Here is a 21,452-nt window from a genome sequence, read left to right on the forward strand (position 1 = left end):
GCATTTTTAAAATATTTTATTTATTATACAAACTATTTACAAAATCAACTACTACAACCACAGGCTTCCAAATTTTGGCTGAACTCTGCCAGAAATTCACCAGAGGGAACTAGTATTTGACCTGTATCATCTACAGCTCCTGGTTTCTAAAAACATGCAACATGACCTGCAGGTACAGGCTGAAGCCAGGCCCTCTGCACCTCAAAGCAGCTTCAGGAAACATGGAATCTTGTCTAAGATGGTATCATGATCCTAAGGATTACTACAGAAGAGCCTCTATTAAGTGGGAATAAATAAAGGGCAAAAACGAAAAGTAACGAGCCTCTGCCAGAAGTAACATAGCGTGGGGGTGACCACAGCACATCCCCATTGCCAGCATTAGGGGCAGCATCAAAAATGACTGTACTGGGAAACGGTGTAAAGCCAGAGACAAGTTTAGAAATATTGTGATGGATCTCAGCAACATGGGACCAGCTAGGGGCCTGTGCAAACAGTGGGGATGGGTTTAGTTGACCAAGAGCACCCATCACAGTTCTGACCGCACTTGTGTTAAGAAGAAAATCCTTGGCATCTTCACAGCTGTTGGGAAGCATGGAGTGCTGGCTGTAATGAATGAGAAGCATTTAGGACCTCTTTCCAGTAAAGGAAGTCTGCCCAATGGCCAGTTACTTCATCTCCAGAATAAAAAAATGACAGCTCAAGAGAAGAAGGGAGAAGATTCCTGAGGAAGATGTCACTGTCAGAGCTGACCCATAGCTATAGGGCTGAAAACATCCTCAGACAGCTGAGACTGCAAGACAAGGCTGAAATATAGAAACAACACCAAGCTATGCCTCCCAACAAACTGGAGTTAAGCTGAGCACCGCCACTTCCTCTCGGTCCCTGGAGAAAGCAGTGAAGTGGTGTCTTGGAAAACACAGGACTCCGTAACTCTACTGACCATGGAAGTCATCTGCAGTGTAAATAAAATGGTACCATACTCTCCATCCAAAGGAGGTCAGAACTTTGCAGAATGCAGCCTGCATTAAAAAAGGGAGAACAGCCACTATTATCGTGATCTGTCAGAGCACAAGAGTGGCAACTCTCAAGCTTGCAGCCTCGCAGCACCTCAGTGCCAGTGAGGGAATAAATTCACAAGGCAAAGAAATCCCCCTGAGTAGTCTCCATGTTCAGCTGACTGCTTTTTGGCACCAAAATGGCTTATTTTTTTTTCTGTACAGAAGTAACAGCCCAAGAATGACTCAGATGCTGTCTTAAAAACATTTTCTAGATATAGAATATTTCCCCCAAGTTCCCAGTCAATTTGACTAAGCTACACTTGAAAAGCACAGACAGTTAACTTAAAAGATCCATACTGTGCACAAGTCTGACTGGATCGGCCTGAAGATAGCAGAAGGGGACTGAAGAGGATGATGTGACTCTTTATCCAATAGGGTGTTCTAAAATTAGCTTGGCATGCCAGTCTGAAACTCCATTCTGGAAGAAATCCAGCAAATCCATAATCCAGTGAAAGCTCACATTGCAGGTATTAGCGATGCAGATTTCTTCAACTTTGACTCCTGTATGCCTTTGACTTGAACCATCTAAGGGACCGCTGAAAACAAAAAACTTGAGTTTTGCTTCACGGAAGAACTCATCAAGATTCTCAGATTCCCCTTCCCTTTATTCCCCTGGGAAGGGCTGAATGGACTGCCAACTACAACAGACCCCAATCATAAACTTACTTCTCATGCTGGTCTGCCCACTCCTCCCCCTACAAGCCAGACAATGGTGGGTGCAGGCTGTTGAGTGAAGTTCTAGTTAGCATTTTGTGCTGGAAAGCCAACAGTGCTGAATGGAACAGGAGGAAAGGAGAGATGAAGAAAGAAAGAAGAATGGAAGGACAGAAATCTAGCTGCTCTCCAGGCACCAACAACTCTCTGGACACTCTGAAATGCGGTAGAAAAAGAGAAGCCTCAGGCTGCTGCATGATAGAGGTAGAAGCCAAGACACTGTGGGATTCTGGAGAAGAGGTACCATGTTCTGCCCAGTACCGTCACCCCAACAACAAATGCAAGCCCAGTGCACACTCTAGCTGCTTATTGATCTGTCACTGTCACTACATAACATACATACCCTGAAGGTGAATGTGGGATAGGCATTGGTGCTCAGCATTGAGGGATCACACTCATGCCCATACTCTCTCTCCTGAGGAAGGGAAAAGAAGGCAAGGGCATGGAACAGCTTCCTGTGCAACATCAACTGTCAGAAACATTCAGTGGAGGAGAAACTCCTCTTCCAGTTCATTTGCAGAGGCTCATTACCAGCTTCTGCTGCTGGACCCTGGTGGAGGTAGTACAGGATCACTTTCAGGGCCAGCACGTGTGCTCCGATGAGATTGTTCTCCCCTTTGGGTTACTCCCTCCAGTGGATACTCCCCATTTTTCTATGTGGCGCACATGACAGCAGCATCCAGAGCAAGATGGAGAAGGAGAACCAGAAACCCTTTTGGGTCAGGCGCTGAAAGAATGGACAACTGTACACTCCTTACCAGTCACAGTGAGATGAACTATCAGGGAGCATCACTGGGGGAGTTGAGCCAAGACATGGGAAGTTACTAAGGCTTCCCATGAGCCAGATTTCCAGCAGAACTCCATGCTGGTCTTCCCTCTTCCTCCTAGAGAGCTACAATAAAGGCAGCTCAGCAGATCTCCTGCACCTCCCTGTAACTTCTGCTTATGAACTTCATCTTCTCACAGAAGGATGGGTGTACAGGGTACATGGAAATCAAGTGCAATATCTCCTTGATGAATGCACCGTAGTCCTTTTGTTGTTTCACACTGAACCAAATGGAGAATGAGGAAAAGGGAAAAGATGAGCTCTTGATGACATATTTGGGATACAGAAAGGCCACATGACATCTTCTGAATGACAAATTCCTTTACATGGAGTCTTTGCTCTGCCTCCATTGCCCGTATGAAGGGAAGGAGAACAACCAGAGGACTGAACCTGGGTCTTGCCACGAAGAGCCAAGAGGCTAAGTGGTCTCCTGGAAAGGGGAAATCACAGCATGCCAAAACCCTCACAACCCTCGCTGATAGCGAGCTGCAGCATCTTGTGCACTTCTTCATAGGAGTCATAAGTAGGGAGGCACAGCTGGTTAAAACTGTAAAACAAAAGAAAAATTCCATTCAGACTAGATCTGAGAGGGAATCATCCCCATCAGCTGCTTTTAGATGGGTTGACACAAGCATCACATACGTTACACTGCTTGCCCACCACAACTGGCTGGTGTCGCTCCCAAAAGCACAATGCAGAAAGTCCTACCACCCCAGGATACTTGCCAAGTGTGGGCTGTCGGCAAAGTACTGTGAGTTGGAGCTGCAATGATCTGGAAAGATGGACAGAGTGCAGCAAACCCTCCTGGGGGCAGCTGGGAGGAACCAGTCGTGAACTGCAAAAGCCTGGCCAGCTCTTCCTGCGTGAAACTGGACACCACAGTCCAAAACCACCTCATGACCTGTTAAGAAACAGAGAACATAAAGACAGGTCAGCCAAGGAAATCAAGTAAGCACATTAGCAACTTGCAAGAAGATCAGTCAATTGCCCTTGCAAGCAAGCACTCTACTAATAGAATTGTTTTGTTTTACCAGGGTGACACATAGAGGCAAGTATTACATAGTTTCTAATCAGTTAAGAGATGTCCCATGCTCCTATCTCCCACCAATCCTTTCCCGTAAAAAAGAAAGGCTGCTTCTGCTTCTGCTCTCCCCACAGAGATTTTTAGAAATACCTGCATAGGCAATGAGACAGGTTTACAATGCAGAAAAGTCATTTGCTTCTTGCACTATGCTAGTCTTTTGTTTTTTCACATCATCTGGTACTTCTGCAGAAAGATGGAACCATCCAGTGTTTACAGACAGAAACTTGTATTTCCCATTCTCTTTTCATCTTGAGTGTTTTGGCAGCTTCCATTATTTTTCTAAATGAAGCTGCTACTATTCCCATAACCCTCTCGTTGGGAAATGCAGGGAGGGATGGGAACCATCAGAGGGTACAAATTTAAGCTACTACATCAGTAGTCTTCATCACAGCACTGAATTCCAAACACTACCTGTGGGCTGCAAACATGTTTTTCAAGCATCTCTTAGATATATCACCATGAACATCTTCAGTAGCAATAATTCCCACTAACTTCACCTGATTACCGGCTGAACTGTTCTTAATTAGTGCTTTGTTGAATTTTTTTTAAAGAGACCACTGCTGATGATTGTTACTTGTTGGTATCTGATTAAGCATCACCCCTAGTCAGCCAGGCTGAAGGATCACTCTGGGGGGAAACACTATTTCATAATGTGTGCAGTCCTACCTGACCCCTGAATTGTTCAGTTTGTCCTTCTGAAATCCTAATTCCAGCCAAGACATCTGTTCCCAGTTTATCTTCTGCTGTAGTTGGGATAACTGGTTTCGACAAGTAGAAGAGAGGAACCCTTTCACTTACCTTCTCACGGAAGTGCCAAGATCCTCCCACCACTACAGCATGTGCCTTGAAGTCACAGACACTGATATCTCCAGTACCGCACATAAGCAACTGAAAGGTAAGAGACTGCAGTCAGAAAGCCAGGAGCCAAGGAAACAAGGCAACAGCTACTGTGCAAGTTATGAACATTTAAAATGGGGAAGTAAAGGTAGAGATGCTTAGGAAGGCAGCAATTACCTCAAGCTCATTCTCATCAAAAATAGCCAGCAGGTTCTCAGGAACTAATTCGTTAAGACCTGGAAGAGAAGAGAAGAGCAGCATGTGCTATGCCCTGGGACATAAAGGCAGAGAGGAGCAGGGAGCAGGCAGCATGTTACCTTTCAGGAAGTGATCCACCTCCTCTCTAACCTGATTAGCCAGCCTGTACTGCGCAAGCAGATTTAGATACAAGATTTTGTTTTCATTCGTCACTGGTACTTGAGCCCCTCCTGCCACCAGTTCTACCACCTGAAAACAGGAGAACACTTGACGTGAATGTGATCAGCAGCATTCCCCAAACCTGAACGCCCAGCCAGAAAAAAAACCAAGGAAGGAGCTACTGCCCTGAGTAAGCTCAATTTTCTGGGGCATGTAGCAGAGTTCTTGGTCCCCATTACTGCAGGCATTAGGGGTTAAACTGTCCCACCTTCAGGAACTGCCTTCCTCACCTTCTCCAGCTGTCCTGTTTTGCTATACTTCTCTTCAGCAAAGACCAGATCCATCTCACTCACATCATTGTTCAGTATAAAACACACTTTGGATTTATAGAATTCTGGGTCATCCGTTTCAAAATACTGTGTGAAAGAATAAGAAAGCAGAGACATGGAGGGAAGAACAAAAAAACCCCCACACTTTGCTAACCAGGACTCTGGGTCTGCTACTACACCAGCATTCAATCTTTCCCCAGACCAACACAGGCTTCAGACAAGGCTGGGAAGCTTTACCTTGTAATGCATACGAAGTCCTATGATCTGAGCCAGGAAGGATCGGGTGAAGCGAGCTCGAACCAGTTGTTTGTAAGCACCTCCCAGAGATGATTCATAAAGACACTTTCCTACCAGGCGGCCTGCAAATTCATACACTTTGAGTCGTAAATATGTGGGACGCCCTGGATTTGGATGCACCTGCAAAGAGGAAGCAAAATTAAATATCCAAGTATCGGTATCCAGTCCGACTAGCACAAAAAGCAAATATGAGACCAGTTCAAGTCATGGCATCTCTCAGTCTGTCCAAGGAGCTTTACTGTAATGTCCTCAAAGCCAAGCAATAGAAATAAAATGCCTGAGCCTGCCTAGGAAGAATACAAAATGTTTCACATGCACAGGCAAGAAGCTATATGAGAGCAGAAATGGATTCTGATACATTCAGAACCAATAGAACCTCTAGACACTCTGATGCCACCTCCTCTCGCCCAAAAATCCAGTCTTCCCTGCTGACTGTCCACCCTCTACTGTTCATCCAGCCAGTTCTTTGACATTTCAATGGGTTAAGATCATTAAACAAAGCTTTGAGAAAGGCACTAGAAGTGACTATACAAGCAAGCTAAAGAATGGGTAAGGTTCCATACCATTTAATAGCAGCATTGTTTAACCATAAGCATGTCAATGCTCACATTTCTGTGCATTTGGCACAGGAACTGCAGACTCACCAAGGCCTGGTTGTTATCACTAAAGCGGGTAAACAGTTGATTGGTGGTATCAAATAATGCCTTACAAATGAGCTCAAACCACTCTCTGCGTGGACCTCCCCAGTCCAGAGCTACAAGATAAAACAAGCTTGGTCATCCATGGGTCATCAATTCAAGAGTTTCTTGCGTGCTGCTTACCTGACACGGGAGTTCATCACAGTGAACAGCTACCTAGCAAAAAGGCAGTAGACAGGGACTACAGAACTCTAGGTTTTGCTCCCAAACCTAGTCCTAGTTGGGTTTTTTTGTTAGTTTGTGGGTTTTTTAGGGGGAGAGGGGTGGAGTTTACATAAGGCCTCAGGTCCCTATGTGAGTAGGTATAGAATAGCACCAGGAGAATAATTCACTAACATCTGTGAGAAAGTGAAAGAGCTGGAAAGCCACAAAGGACGGACATACCAGAAGAAACCAGCATTTCAGATTAAAACTACTGCACCATCATTCCTTTTGCTTCCTCCTCATATAAATTCATAGCATAACTCACCTTCTTCATCCTGAAAAATCACTTCAAAGTTTTTGCTCCAGTCAGAAACAGAAAAATTTCGTGTTGCTTTAAAAGACTGAAAAAAAGAAAAAGAAAATAGCAGCAGCCATTACTGCTTGGCACCCCATAACCAATATGCAGTCCTGCACATATGACTGGGCAATTTAGGCAACACAAAAAACCAATAAAGTAGTCTAGTACTCTAAAGTATAAAAGTGAAAATTAGAATGCCTAAGGTCTAATTCTTATTTGTCCAAAGCCACAGAAGCCAATTCCTCATTTTCTGAGACACATTATCTATATAAAATACAGTTCATCTTAGAACAGTGTGAGGTCTTAGCATAGAATTATCCTTCTCAAGGCTGCAGTACAGTATTGTTTAAAGTATTAAAATGCCTGTGGGAAGGAGCAATTTCTGTAAAGCACTCTCAGCCCACGAGTTAGATTTAAAATAGGATTGTTTCAAAGAGCACCAGAAAATAGCTTGAAAAGAATCACTGAGTTCATACTTAGAGCAAGTCACGATGCAAAAAAGTAATAAAATATCTCAAGTGTCTAGAATTTCCTGTGCCCCAATTCCAGATTCCAATTAAAGAAAATTTAAAAAGCTACATGGCAGTCCTCAGTCATACGGGTACTTTTGGCTTAGCTTATCTTCAAATAGGGTAGAGCATCATGCTAGTCACACCTCTGGGCTAAACACATTGGTCACATTCATCGTGCCTATCAACCTTGGTCACTAAAGCTTATATTTATTATTATTATTATTATTATTATTATTATTATTATGGCATTGGATTTATTTTGTCTTACTAGGCTCTAACACCAATGCTCAAGACAGTGCAGGAATTTCCAATATAGTAGGACAAAATAGTCACAAAAATGCTGTTTAGAAATGAAGTAATTTTGTAGCAAGCTATTAACTGAAACATAATCTCATAAACACTGCAAGCTGGTACATGCAGAAAATATTCCAAAACACAGATTTACTGAGTGTAAATCAAGGGAAATCCCAGCCACTCCTGCTTGCCCCAGAAATGTTCTTTTCCATCTTTATAACATTACTGTTATGAGACACATGTGGAAACAATAAGTCAGGATAACTGCCTTCCCTGCATACACAGTATTGAGAATGTCATTTAAGAACCATATTATATGAATGACTAAGTTCCATTTTGGAAACACAACAGCTCAGGTCAGAATTGGTGAAGACTTAACTCAAGGACTCAACAAAATACTTTATCGTCACTCTGAACCACTACTAGTAGCCTGTTGGTGCAAGAGTTTTATGCATGCAGCTCAGTAACATCTGACTTGACACCTTATCTCACTGAATGGCTCTGTGCCAGGAAAACAGTAGATAATGACTCAGGACTTTGTGTTATGCTCCCAAATCTGGTCCAGGTAGACAGTCTCTGCATCCATTTACAGAATCACAGAAATATTCAGATTGGAAAAGACCTCTAAGATCATTGAGTCCAACCTTTGACTGATAACCACCTTGTCAATTAGACCATGGCACTAAGTGCCACGTCCAGTTGAACACTTTCAAGGATGGCAACTCCATAACCTCCCTGAGCAGTCCATTGCAATGTTCAACAAATCTTTTTATGAAGAAATTCCTTCTGATGTCCAATCTGTCCCCTGGCACAGCTTGTGGCTATAATTTACCCTAGACATCTCTCAAGGCTTGATTTACTCTGTGACAAGTTGCTAAAAAATTTATCAGAGTTGAAGTTGCCTAACTGCTTAAGAAATTGATCAGATCTTGCTACCTGTAGAGAAGGAATACAGCATTCCACCTAATAACAAACCAGAACACAGAGGAGCTACTTGGGATTTTTTTTTTTCTTGTTTTCATCTTTGGAAAGCTGTCTGCTGGCATCTGCCTTGAAACAGAAGGACTAATCATTTTTAGTATGGCTGCCCTAGCACATCCCAGTTTAAATTTCCTTAGGCACCAAGCAGAAGGAAAAGGATGGAGGAAGCATTTGAGTTAAGTAAAGTGACTCATACACTCACCGACTCCAGCAGACAGTGACGGCTGACCTTCAGCGTGACCTTTGAATGAGGTCTTTTCATGTGCACCTGACGTAGCTCTCGTTGAAAGAAGTTCACTTTGTCTTGGAAGGTTTCAGAGCCTCCTGAGAATAATGACAATTTGAGTCAGGCCTGAGCTGTCAGCACGTCAAACATCTAGACAGTATTCCTAAGATTAGCTGCACAGGTCAGCTTAACAGCCCAAAGGTGCATTTATTACAGTAAGGTTTGAAGACAGAACTCTCAAGGCAGTTTGCAGTTAGTCTTGCTGATATTCATACTCACAGGTGCTCTTTCAAAGAGCCTGACAGAGAAGCTGAGCTGAAAAGGAACAGCTGCCAAAGTACATTCACTGGAAGCACCAACAGGAACAGAGTATGAGACTCCAGGAATCAGCGTTCTCATAGGAAGTTATTCAGTGCTGGCAATCTTTATTCCCCAGGAAAACCAGCAGACTCAAGTGCTAACTTCCTGACTACTGTACCCACCTCACTGCCCCTTTACCTATGTTTTTATGCAGAGAGCGAATGAAAGTGGCTGCCAAGATGTTCCTCTCCTTGCAGCTGAGCTCCACAGGGGGTTGGATCCCATCATCCACCACCAGTGTCAGTAATTTGTGCACAGGATCAGGACCAAGGTATGAAAACTAGCAGCAAAAAGATGCAAGAAAAGGTAAACCCATCATGCAGAAGGCACAGTATGTTCAGTAGACAGAGCAACACCAGCTGTGCTCTAAGACTTTTTCTGTTCACCCATGCGTATGCAGTTAACAGGAACACTACTTCAAGCATGAAGACTCCAGTTAGGAGGCTGCTTCAAACTTCACACACTAGCGTAAGGGCTTCAGTGGACACAATCACAGCGTTTTAGCAAGGTTATGAGGAAAATAAAATGAAAAATGCAAGGAATCAAGATTTTGCCTAGCATTGGGATAAAAGGCAGAAAGGAGCGATAAGACTGCCTTCTATTCACAAATATTAGCAAAATTTGGGCACTGGGAGGGAATTAGAGAGTTGAATTTTATGCCATAAAATGTTGTTCTGTGGGTGGAAGCCCTTCTCTCCAAAAGGAAAAAAAAGACCACCATTCATAAGGATGACAAGCTAACAACATGGAGGTGCCGTGGCACGTACATGGAAAGAGGCTCACCTTTGTGCCAGGACACACTCTAAAGGTGAAAAGGCGCCATGGAATGATCTTCAGGTAAAATTCTTTCACTGAGAATTGCTGAGTAACCATAAGGAAAAGAAAATGTTAAATGTCACATGTCTGTTAAGGATTGTCCCTGAAACATATGAGGCACAGGACAGTTCCATAAGGCTAGACCTCCCTTCAACCCCAGGGACAGGTGTCTGCAACATTTGGCACAATATATAAGAGTCTTTAAAGCTCCACAGAACTGTAAGCAACTTGTCAGTAAGACTTCACTGCGTGCATTTATGACGCATGTGGGATGCCAGCATGACACAGATTTTACAGCAGTAAGCCATTGTGTTCAGTAGAACATCACCAGTCTAATTGGATAGTAATCTTAAGTACGCTTGAGAAGCTGAATTCAGGACATGACTGTAATGCACTGACAAAAAGGTTTTGGTAAAAGTCACGCTAACAGCCTACTAATATTAATCCCAAATTTTCACAATAATTTCAATCATCTTTTAGAAAGCACTTGCTAAATTCACAAGATTTGCAGAAGTTTCTTCTCACAATGTATTTCTGCCAGAACAAATAACTAACTGTGGAAGTGCTGCCTTCTGGAGAGCAAGTTAAGATGAAATTTTAGCATCTTTATACAAAACAAAACCATTTCCTGCACAAGCCTGTTCTAGTTGCAATAACTGGAAAAACTGACAAGCAGCATTTCTCCAGAAACAAACCAAACGTGAACAACAACCTCTTAAAAGAAATAACAGCATAGTAACAGTTTTCCACTGTTTCTATTTATATATAAAGAGATATCCAGGGAGACATTACAAAAGCATCAATCACATTAACAACTTTGGCACCTCGAGGGAGCTTGCAACAGTACCCACTTCTGGTGATCTGCTTTACCAAGTAGAAAGGAGTACGAAAGTCCAAAATGATACACCAAGGATGAAAGGATGCTGACCTCATGAGGACACAGCAGTCATTCCCAAAGACAGTTCTTACAGCCACATGCATCAGAAATTCAGAAATGTCTACCAGCACGCTCTATCCTATAAATGTTTCACAGCCCTCTTTCTCCCTTTGCCAGAAAAGCAATTCCTGCATTAGCCTTTCAGTTTTATATTAATCACTGCTTTTTTTAGAATGCATTTGAATAGGTAGATTAACAAAGTACATTTGAATTCATTAGTAGATTTAGAGGAATTTTCCTTCTAGTTTCCAAATGTTCTTAGGCAATAATAAAGCGCAATAGTTACTGTTAACATAGTGTTACTATAAGAGAATCCTTAGTTTCTCTTGACTTGCTTGAATCCTGTTTCTTTTACTTATAAATTTATCTTTTGTCCTCAAACCATTTTTTTCCCTTTTCTTTTCAGTGAAACATTCCAGGACAAATACATAAAATCTGAGAAGGTGAGATTCTGTTAAGTTCGAGTTTATAGGTATCAGAAACTGAGAATAGGAACTGGAGGTCTGACCTGACCAGAACAAAGGAAAGGCAAACAGAATACCTATTGAACAATCAATGAGAAAATTCCCAGTAGACTTTGGATCAGACCTAGAAAGACACAGTCCTAAAATTTCAAAATGCATTTTCACATTATTCTTAGTCATGTGCTCCATGTTTGCCTTGGGCAAGCCTTTTTTTAACTAAATCTGAGGCACCTAAATCTGGAGTTAAGATACAGAGCACGAGAAATTCTTCAGTTGCAGCATACTTTAAACGTGCACTCAAGAGCAGTAACTTTACGATATCTACCTTAGGTGACACATAGCAGTACACTTTTTTAGGCTTTTTCACTTTCTCAGGCGTCTGGCTGTCAGAAGGAGAATCTTCATCTTCATCCTCAATTGCAGTAGAAGGACGGCGCTGGGAGGAGCTCAGGTGCATTGGTGGAAGTTGCCACTGAGTGTTGGTATAACTAGGAGCATCATAAAGGTAGGCTTCAAAATAAATACTGACACCTGAGGTGGACACATTGCGTTCTACAATGTTCTTTTCATTCTCTGAGGGAAATAGATATGAAAGAGTTGTGTAAATACTAATGGAGAACAGAATGAAAAAGAATACACAGGCTAGCACCAAATCAGTGACTATGATTTTAAAGAAAAGGTTATATATCTAAAGCAAAACCTGGTCAAGTGAAACTTTAATAAAGAGAACCCAGGAGTGGGATGAGAAGATTTCACGATGGCAGTTTGTCATGGTTTCAGATAGTGACTGGTTAAAGAAAAAAGGCATACAGAACCTCTCTCTCAGAGCACCAGCCTGAAGGCATAGCCACTTGACAGCCACATTGAAATCTGGCTCACTCCTGAAGAAATTATAACATCATAAAACAAAATCCCACATAGGTTACATGCAGTGTTGTTCATCCATATAACTTAACATACAATACGTGACTGGCTCAGATGCCAACTACTCGCAAGCAATAAAAATTGCCTAATTTCCAAGGTAAATCTCCTGAAATAGGAGAAAAACACTTGCTTTTATCTGCTGATGGCTCAGAGAGTATCAACCCTCAGAGATCTTTCTTGTTAAGCAACAAGTTCATTTACCTCAGCATTTTTAAATGAATATGCTTTCCTTTAGCAACTAAGCATGGTTAGCCTGCAGGGAAGCCACTACTAGCTCTGCTACATGAGTGTGCAAAGCACGTTGTAAGAGGACACCTGGAGAATGAATACTGAGTAAGTCTTGACTCACCGCTTAGAACAATGATGTCAAAATCACCATTGCTTATGGGCTGGTTCTGGTAGGAGATGCAGGCATGGAAACACCCCCTAGAATGCAAGGTGAGTCGGAAGAGCACCTCGCAAGTCTGCCGATTAGACACCACAGACTTCTCAAACACCACATCAGAGCTCTCTTCTTCTTGAGGACCCAGCTAAACAGAAAACAAATAAATTGAGCTCCCTAGCTCACCTGGAGTCAAGCAGTAAGGGAGGAGGTTGCACTCACCTCATGGATGGAGAGGCTGTAATTGTGCTCATCTATCAGTGACACAGAGTTGCTGGTGGGATTGTCATACTCATCTCTGGGAGCTATCTGCAGAGTGTGCTGCTGCCCACAGGTCAGCACCAGAGTGGAGAAATGGCAGACAATTTTGGTTTTGGAGGGAACCACCATTCCTGAAGCAGACAACAACAATTTAGAGTGAAACAAATTCCGAGGCGAAGCTACAAAAAGCAAAAGAAAAGCAACTAGGGGCACAATACCCTTGAAAATGGATCAAATCTAAACATATTTGATGCTCTGATATTCAAAACAGAGTATCTGAACACTGAAATACATGGTGTAGTGCACAGTGTTTGTCTTGGATCAGAAACTTAATACTAATAAAACAAACCCAGTTACTAGTCTTTTCCACCATTCTAACCTTCAGCTCAGGAAGTTGCTCCCACTGTACATACAAAATACAATTTAGCTGACATCTAAGAAAACCTGCAAATGCAGCTTACCAAACAAACTTTAGCCTGAAGTGTATTTGAATTAAATCGGAGCTTCCTTAGCAAAGATATCTTAGCAAGATGTGTATCTATTCACAGTGCAATGGAATAGAGGTCCTTTCAATGAACACGTACATGAAACATGAAAGATGTCAACTGGAGTCAAAAAACCAAAAGTAGTAGAAAACAAATTTAATACAGATAAAAAGGAAATGTTTTTAAAGAAGTGTATAATCAAAGGTATCAACTGCTCCATGAGCTTAAAGGAATAGAGTGAGGTATTCAAAGGAGACAGAGTTAAATCATGACAGCATTTCCAATTCAGATACAAATAATTCAGTACTTTCACAAAAGGCATTCATTCCATGACTACTAGATGGATTATGAAGAAGTTACTACAAAACAGAGAACATGACACAAGTGGTTAGGGATTGTAAGCAGCATTAATGACTTTTCTGTAAGGCAGTTTCTGTTTTGCCAGGTACTGGTAGTCACAAGTATGTTTTAGTCATGGGGCTATTGCTAGGATCTACACGTGGCAGGAGGTAAATGGTGAAAGGTAACTTTTTCCCTGTCACCTACCTGTTTTAGCTGGAAACACATTTACCTAACTGCCTCCAACACCTCCAAATCTACTCTGAATCATTAGAGGGCCACTTAGACCTTACCTGGCTGGAACACCTTGTAGTAGGGGCTGTAGGCCACATTCAAGCCACCGAGTTTTACAGTAATCTCATATCTTCCAGCTCTGCGCACAGTGAAGGCCACTTTCACCACATTGGAATTGGGCTCCTGAAGAACTTCCTGGGTTACAGGAATATCAATTGCTAACTCCATATGGCAGATGTGAACACGCAGCCCCACAGGCCGGTGAGCAGGGAAGGGTTGCCCATTTTTATAGAATAACTGCATGGGAAACAGAAGTCCAGGTCAACAAAAATATGCAGTGCACAGAGGAAGAGAAAGCAAGTTGCCTTAGGGAAGGGAAAGAACCCCAGCTCGGCAAAGGAAAAATAATTAATAGACAACTTTGTCACACTGTCTGTGTTCTCCAAAACGAACAGGGCACTGTCTTTTGTGCTGGGGTTCAAATGTGTGCCCTGAAAAGAACATGACTCCAGGCATTTCCTGTCTGCACTGCTAGTGCAATATCAGAGCAGAAATCAAGAGAACCCACTATCGAAAGGAAAAAAGTAAAGCCAGCAGATCTTGTTCATTTATACAGCTAAGCTCTGGAAAAGCTCTCACCAATTTGTTATAGAAAATAGTGTAAAAAAGATGCTGACCTAAGGAGCTGACCCAGTCTTTACTGCTAAGAAGCATCAGCACAAAAACAATGTGTTAGATAAGATCACAGGCTGTTCAATCACAGAACTGATCTGCCGGACAATTTGAAAAGGTAACATACCTTGACCAATACTTCCTTACAAGTAAAGAATTACACCTTTGAAACCTTACGCATGGCTCTTCAAGAGCCAGCAGCTTGTAGGCCAGAGCCTCCCTGCCATCTGCAATCAGCCTGCAGACAGCAAAAAGGTACTAATATTTCCTCTTTGTAAGTAAGGGAGAGTGTAGGCCCTGTAGTACTTTGCATCTTGACTGTCAGTGAGAGAAACCAGCATATGCAACAGCTACTGTTGATGAATAAAGGGCTAAGCAAATGGGAAACAAGCATGAAGTGGAAGGGCACATTGCTGGAGCTGCCATGAGTGAGTGTCAGTAAGGTGAAGAGAATAAATTCAAACAGCAGGTACAGAACAAGTCCCTTTCCCCTGAGCAATTTTTCACTGCCTGCCCTGGAGTTAGAATTCCTCACTCACCATCAAGCAGAAGGGTTTTCGTCACCTTCCCAAGAGGGATGGGTATGGCAACCTAGCTGAACTTTTCTTCTTATTTTGATACCCTCCTGGATGGGGAAGATGGGACAGAAAGATGGGCACACAAGCCCTGCAAAACCTGTTCAAACTTTCTCCACATAGCTCCAAACTCTCTGCGTTTAGGCTCCTCACCCATCTTATTTGTGTACTTGTCCCATTCCCCTAGACTTGGCCTTTAGGGATTGTAGGGAAACAAGAGTTCTTGGCAGGCTTTTCCAGGTCAGACAGAAAAACATTCCATTTTGGAGGAATGGGGAGTGGCCATGAAGCCTTACTGCTTTTGGGTTGGTAAAATGCCCATTCCCACGCTCTCAACTTCAGCTGCACAACCAAAAGATAGCACCAAGTCTGTTGAAGGCAAGGCTCAGCCCACTCACTTCCCAGTAAAGGAAGCAGTAGTCAGGACAAGCCTCGTCTCCTCTGGCTCTTCAGAGGATTCTAGAGAGAGAGATATAAGACTTTTAAGAAGTGCAAGCCTGAAATATGCACTTACAGATTTCTGCAACACATTAATGGGGCAAAAGGCATAAACAGATAGCTTTCCTCCTCCTAACTTACATCTGGCTTCGCCCCCCAAAAAAAAAACATTTGAAGAGCCCATCCCTAACTCAGACCTCTGTTCCTGCCCACAAAGCTGCATGGAAATGGAAACAGAAATATTGCCTTACATGCACTCGGAAGGCCATGCTATGGCCCACCTCATAGGGGTCCTTCCAATCCCAGGAGATTTTGCAGGACCGGGGATCCAAGTAGTTGCCTCGCACGTAGTCATAAATAGTTCGCTCCCCTCGGCGTTCCCGGTCCTCATGCTGAAGGAAGCTGACTATACGTGCGGCAAGCTCAAATAGGAACTTAATGGTGAAGAAGAAAGCTACAACAAATACCGTGATCCCACCTGCAGCAAGGAGAGAACAAAGGTGGTTGCAGCAGCATGGCTGAGTCAGGCACTCAAATCCCCTCTGCATCAGCCCAAGATGCCTTTTGTTAATGACATTCTACTCGACTGCAAATTAGGCGTTTAAGGCAGAAGCTATTGCATGAACATTTATGGTTTGTGTTATGCTACAAGTAAGGTTAGAGAATACCAAGTCGCTTAAAACTCTGCAAATGACTGCAAATAAAGGAAATAGGTAAAGGTGGTACAGAGTCTCAGGTAAGGTTAGCAGCCATCCCAACAGAAGCATGGAATTCCATTTGAGTGGCAAATTAGAACTACAGAGATTCTTTTAAGGGAAACAGTCATAAAACCATACAACCTCTGCACATCACATTAAGACTGGATTAAGAGGCATCACAGAGGCAACAACTCTCCACCAGTTCTTGAAAGAAAAAGTAAGAGAATGGCTCAGGAATTAGGTCAATGAAAGGACTTTAGGAACACGAATGGTGGAGAGGCAAGTCTGCCAGGTGGAGAGCACAGTGTGGGGTGACAGTAATTTCATGTTTGTTACGTAGACTCTGAACTAACATTAAATCAAAGGCTATGAAGAAACTCACCTAAAGCCTATTGAGAGGTCAACAAATACAGTGGCAGCCTTTCCTTCACTTACCAATAATGTAAAACATCAGGTCCCTTCGGTGAGACACACAGCCGAGGATCACAGCTGCATCTAGAACACAAAATAGGCCAAGTCCAGTCCAGTGACTCTTCCTCACATACACTGGCCTAAATTTAATCTGTGATTCCTCAGAAAAAATGCCTGTTGATATTTGTCTTCCTCTGCAAGGACATCTCTAAAGCATTATTCCACAAGACTGTGAAATATGCAAACAGCACAGCATGCTACAGTAACAGTTCCCCTCTGTCACAGATTCCAAATCAGGTTCAGGGTTCTATAAGAAGAACAACATATTATCCTCTAAAAACAGTGAGAGCGGGCTCTGAGTACTGCAGTAAGGAGCTACGTTTTGCAGGATCACCAACTTCAACAGCAGTGGCCAAAAGCCACTCATCCAAACTCTCACACCTACTTCCAAGTCACAAAGTTAACTTCTAGTCTGATATGAAAGCACATCACAGAGCCACCACCAAAACAGATAGAAGCTGATCCTCAGCCAGTAACCTTAGAAGAAAAAGCTATGGAATAAAAGAGTTGTGGACAAGACCATCCTAATTTATTCAGAACAAACAAAATCCTTCTAGGGCAGAGCTGAATCCATTTTTTGCCGTGTAAGTCCACTATAGAACGTATTAATGCAATTGGAAAACAGTTAATCTGTATTTTCCTACTCGCTTCTGCAAAGTGGAGCCTCTCAGCTGAAACTCTCGCTGATCAACACAAAAGCTAAAACTTTGGGTTTGTACACCATTAAGATTACAGCAATTTTTAGAGACACCAATCTAGAATCAAGTTCTCACTGAGGGGACTGCTAAACAAACATGTAGTAAAAAGACCACACCCAGAACAACAACATGCTGTTTGGTTGATAAGACATAGCTGACAGATGGAAAAAGAGCAGCAACAAGGAACATGTGTGGCAATTAGACAAAGGATTTGGCATACAGTAATGCATACAATATAGCTCACCATGTCACCATTCAGTTAGTGAGAAGCTACATTGTGTATTCAAGCTTTTTTCTTCTAAACAAACACAAAAGGGGAGTTATTGATCAGTCATCTCAACAGCAGCAACAACGGACATCAGCATGCAGAAAGCTTAAATGAGGTATTTCTCTTCAACAATAGCCATGACTTTCTAGCCCTGCAAATCCCCTTTGCTGGCCTCAGCAGACAGTCCATCCCTCCAACCAAAGAGCAATCACATACCTTTACACAAGTGCCCATGTTCTAAAAGCCGTAAGGAGGGTACCCATTCTTCAGCATCCTTTCTCTTTGTGCCAAAAACTGTGACAAACATCAGCAAAAAGAGGCCATAGAGAACATCACAGAAAGAGGAACTCTTGGAACTTGCATCACAGAATCACTGCTGAAAAGTAAGGAGCTGAGCACAGGAGTTTCTTCCTCTTTGTGGAAAAGAGTTGTCCTGCAGTGCCGTTCCCTTTAGCCTGCGATTTGCTAGCTTCCCTGGAAAAGTAAAAAAAGGAGAGAGAAAAGTTAGATCTCTCTACTGTTGTGGATAAATCTTGCAAGCAGAAACACGTGAGAGGTGTAGGACGCAAGAGCACAACTAGACATGAAATCCATGAGAGGCGCTATGAAGGTATCGCTGTTGATGAGGTGCAAGGCTTTGCCCTATCCTCAACCTCCATCTGTCATAATCTAATTTCATTATATGACCCCCTGAAACTAGCAGGTTCAAGATGGAACAAAACACATCCTTGTCTCCGTAGGTTTCATCGTGCTCATGGGTTTCACGGAGCAGCTAAGAACCTGAATGCTATTCATAAGGAGCATTAAGGATGGAAGCAAGGACTGGTAGCTTAGGAGGAATACAGAGAGATTGTCTCAGCAGCCAAGGATTGGGTTAGAAAAGCTAAAGCCCTGAGAGAACTAAACCTGGGCAGGGATGTCAAGGGCAACATGAAAACCTTCTATAGGGAGAATGTGTGCCTTCTCCAGAAGGAAACGGGAGACTTGGTTACCCAGGACAATGAGAAGACTGAGGTACTCAACAATTTTTTGCCTCAGTCTTCCCCAGCAACTGCTCCAGCCACATCACTCAAGTTTACAGATGACAAAGGCAGGGACTGAGAGAATGAAGAACCGCCCACTGTACAAGAAGATCAGGTTTGAGAACATCTAAGGAACCTGAAGGTGCACAAGCTCATGGGACCTGATAAGATGTAGCTGCAAATCCTGAGGTTGCTGGTAGAAGTTGCTAAGCCACTATCCATCATATTTGAGAAGTCAGGGCAGACTGGTGAAGTTCCCACTGACTGCACAAGGGAAAACACAACCTCCATTTTTAAAAACAGAAAAAAAGAAGACCCTGGGAACTATAGGCTAGTCAGTCTCATCTCAGTGCTTGGCAAGATCAAGGATCCTGGAAACTATGCTAAGGCATATGGAAAATAAGGAGGTGACTGGTGACAGCCAACATAGCTTCACTAAAAGCAAATCATGCCTGAAAAATTGGTAGCCTTCTATGGCAGGATTACAGCAATGGTGGATGAGGGAAGAGCAACTGACGCTACCTACCTGGTCTTGCATTTGACACTGTCCTGCACAACATCCTTGTCTCTAAACTGGAGAGACATGGATTTGATGGATGGACCATTTGGTGCATAAGGAATTGGATAGATGGTTGCACTCAAAGAGTTGTGGTCAATGGCTCAATGTCCAAGTGGAGACCAGTGACAGATGGCAATCCTCAGATGTCAGTATTGGGACCAAGGCTGTTTAACACCTTTGTCACTGACATGGACAGTGGGATTGAGTGCACCCTCAGCAAGTTTGCTGATGATATCAAGTTGCATGGTGCAGTCAACAAGCTTGAGGGTTGCCATCCAGAGGGACCTTGACAGGCTTGAGAGGTAGACCTGTGTGAACCCCACGAAGTTCAGCATGGCCAAGTGCAAGATCCTGCACATGAGTCTGGGCAATCCCAAACACAAATACAGGCTGGAGGGAGAACGGATTGAGAGCAGACCAGAGGAGAAGAATTTGTGCCTTTTGATTGATGAGAAGCTCAATGTGACCTAGAGCTGGGCAATCGCCAAGAGTAGGAACTTTAAGAAAGACAAGTGCTGGATTCTGAACCTGGGATGGGGCAGCCCTCGATGTTCGTACAGACTGGGGAATGAGGCGCTGGAGAGCAGGATCACGTAAATGGACTTGAAGGTCCCAATCAATGCCAAGCTGAATATGAGTCAGCAGTGCCCTGGCAGCCAGGAGGGCCAACTGTGTCCTGGGGGACATCAGGCAAAGCATCGCCAGCCAGTCAAGGGAGGTGATTGTCCCGCTCTGCTCTGCACTGGGGCAGCCTCACCTTGAGTACTGTGTGCAATTTTGGGTGCCACAATATAAGAAGGATATAAAGTTATTAGAGAGCATACAAATGAAGGCATGAAGATGCCACCCAGGTGAAGGGTCTGGAGGGGAAGTTGTATGAGAAGTGGCTGAGGTCATTTGGTCTGTTCAGCCTGGAGAAGAGGAGACTGAGGGGAGACCTCATCACAGCCTACAATTTCCTCACAAGGGGAAGTGGAGGTGCAGGCACTGATCTCTTCTCTCTGGTGACCAGAGGAAGGACCTAAAGGAATGGAATGAAGCTGTGTCAGAGAAGGTTTAGGTTGGATATTAGGAAAAGGTTCTTAGCCCAGAGGGTGTTTGAGCACTGGAACAGGCTCCCCAGGGAAGTGGTCACCATACCAAGCCTGACAGACTTCAAGAAATGTTCGGACAACACTCTCAGGCACATGGTGTGACTCTTGGGGCTGTCTTGTGCAGGGCCAGGAGTTGGACTTCAGTGATCCTTGTGGGTCCCTTTCAAGTCAGGATATTCTATGATTCCATGACCTGACAATGTATGCTTGCAGCCTGGAAAGCCAACCATATCCTGGGCTGCATCAAAAGAAATGTGACCAGCAGGTCAAGGGAGGTGACTCTCCCCTCTACTCTGCTCCCATGTGATCTCACCTGGAGTACAACGTCCAGTTCTGGTGCCCTCAGTACAGGGAAGACATGGACCTGTTGTAGCAGGTCCAGAGGAAGGCAATGAAGATGATCAGAGGGCTGGACCACCTCTCCTATGAAGACAGGCTGAGAGAGCTGGGGTTGTTTAGCCTGCAGAAGAGAAGGCTGAAGAGAGCTTATAGCACCTTCCAGTACCTAAAGGTGGCCTACCAGAAAGATGAAAAGGAACTTTTACAGGGGCATGTAGTGATAGGACAAGGCGGAATGGCTTCAGACTGAAAGAGGGTAGGTTTAGATTAGGAAGAAATAAGGAGGAAATTCTTCACTATGAGTGGTGAGGCACTGGATCAGGTTGCCCAGAGAAGTTGTTGCTGCCCCATCCTTGGAAGTGTTCATGGCGAGGTTGGATGGGGCTTTGAGCAACCTGATCTAGAGAAAGATGTCCCTGCCCAGGGGAGTTGGAATTAGATGTTCTTTAAGGTCCCTTCCAAGCCAAACCAGTGTATGATCAGGTAGCACTTCAAGCCTTTACACCCAACAAAATGCCATACACTATTCTCAGACTGATTTTGCTCAGATTTAAAGGGCTATTTATGGTCAAGGCTAGAAAAAATTAGTCTTTGAAAGTTCTTGGACCACAAAGCAAACTGGATTTTTTTTTTCCTGCTGTTGTTGTTTGAGGTATTCAGGAAACCACTATCCTCATAAGGGATTTCAGTTTCAGCAGCAC

At 43.4% G+C, this 21,452-nt stretch overlaps 1 protein-coding gene across 5 annotated transcripts in view; it reads right to left on the reverse strand.

Moving 5' to 3' along the window:
• AREL1 (apoptosis resistant E3 ubiquitin protein ligase 1) overlaps positions 1 to 21,452 on the reverse strand; it is a 25,204-nt gene continuing 3,752 nt past the window's right edge. For 3 of the 5 annotated variants that reach the window (XM_027720184.2, XM_027720185.2, XM_039389691.1), the window contains exons 2-20: positions 17,954 to 18,211; positions 16,736 to 16,795; positions 15,854 to 16,080; positions 13,977 to 14,214; positions 12,821 to 12,990; positions 12,566 to 12,746; positions 11,618 to 11,865; positions 9,859 to 9,936; positions 9,214 to 9,355; positions 8,692 to 8,813; positions 6,670 to 6,745; positions 6,147 to 6,256; positions 5,443 to 5,622; positions 5,167 to 5,292; positions 4,837 to 4,966; positions 4,697 to 4,755; positions 4,481 to 4,570; positions 3,324 to 3,499; positions 1 to 3,145 (exon numbers count right to left, since the gene is read on the reverse strand). In XM_027720184.2, the coding sequence (XP_027575985.1) occupies positions 3,043 to 3,145; positions 3,324 to 3,499; positions 4,481 to 4,570; positions 4,697 to 4,755; positions 4,837 to 4,966; positions 5,167 to 5,292; positions 5,443 to 5,622; positions 6,147 to 6,256; positions 6,670 to 6,745; positions 8,692 to 8,813; positions 9,214 to 9,355; positions 9,859 to 9,936; positions 11,618 to 11,865; positions 12,566 to 12,746; positions 12,821 to 12,990; positions 13,977 to 14,214; positions 15,854 to 16,080; positions 16,736 to 16,795; positions 17,954 to 18,044 (2,607 nt within the window). In that variant the 5' untranslated portion in view covers positions 18,045 to 18,211 and the 3' untranslated portion in view covers positions 1 to 3,042. The remainder of the gene's footprint in view (positions 3,146 to 3,323; positions 3,500 to 4,480; positions 4,571 to 4,696; positions 4,756 to 4,836; positions 4,967 to 5,166; positions 5,293 to 5,442; positions 5,623 to 6,146; positions 6,257 to 6,669; positions 6,746 to 8,691; positions 8,814 to 9,213; positions 9,356 to 9,858; positions 9,937 to 11,617; positions 11,866 to 12,565; positions 12,747 to 12,820; positions 12,991 to 13,976; positions 14,215 to 15,853; positions 16,081 to 16,735; positions 16,796 to 17,953; positions 18,212 to 21,452) is intronic. The other 2 variants (XR_003540542.2, XM_027720186.2) reach the window with 2 other exon arrangements.

Source organism: Pipra filicauda, unplaced genomic scaffold, assembly GCF_003945595.2.
Source record: "Pipra filicauda isolate LSUMZ 115617 unplaced genomic scaffold, ASM394559v2 scaffold75_size2874737_pilon, whole genome shotgun sequence".
Classification (NCBI taxonomy): Eukaryota; Metazoa; Chordata; class Aves; order Passeriformes; family Pipridae; genus Pipra; species Pipra filicauda.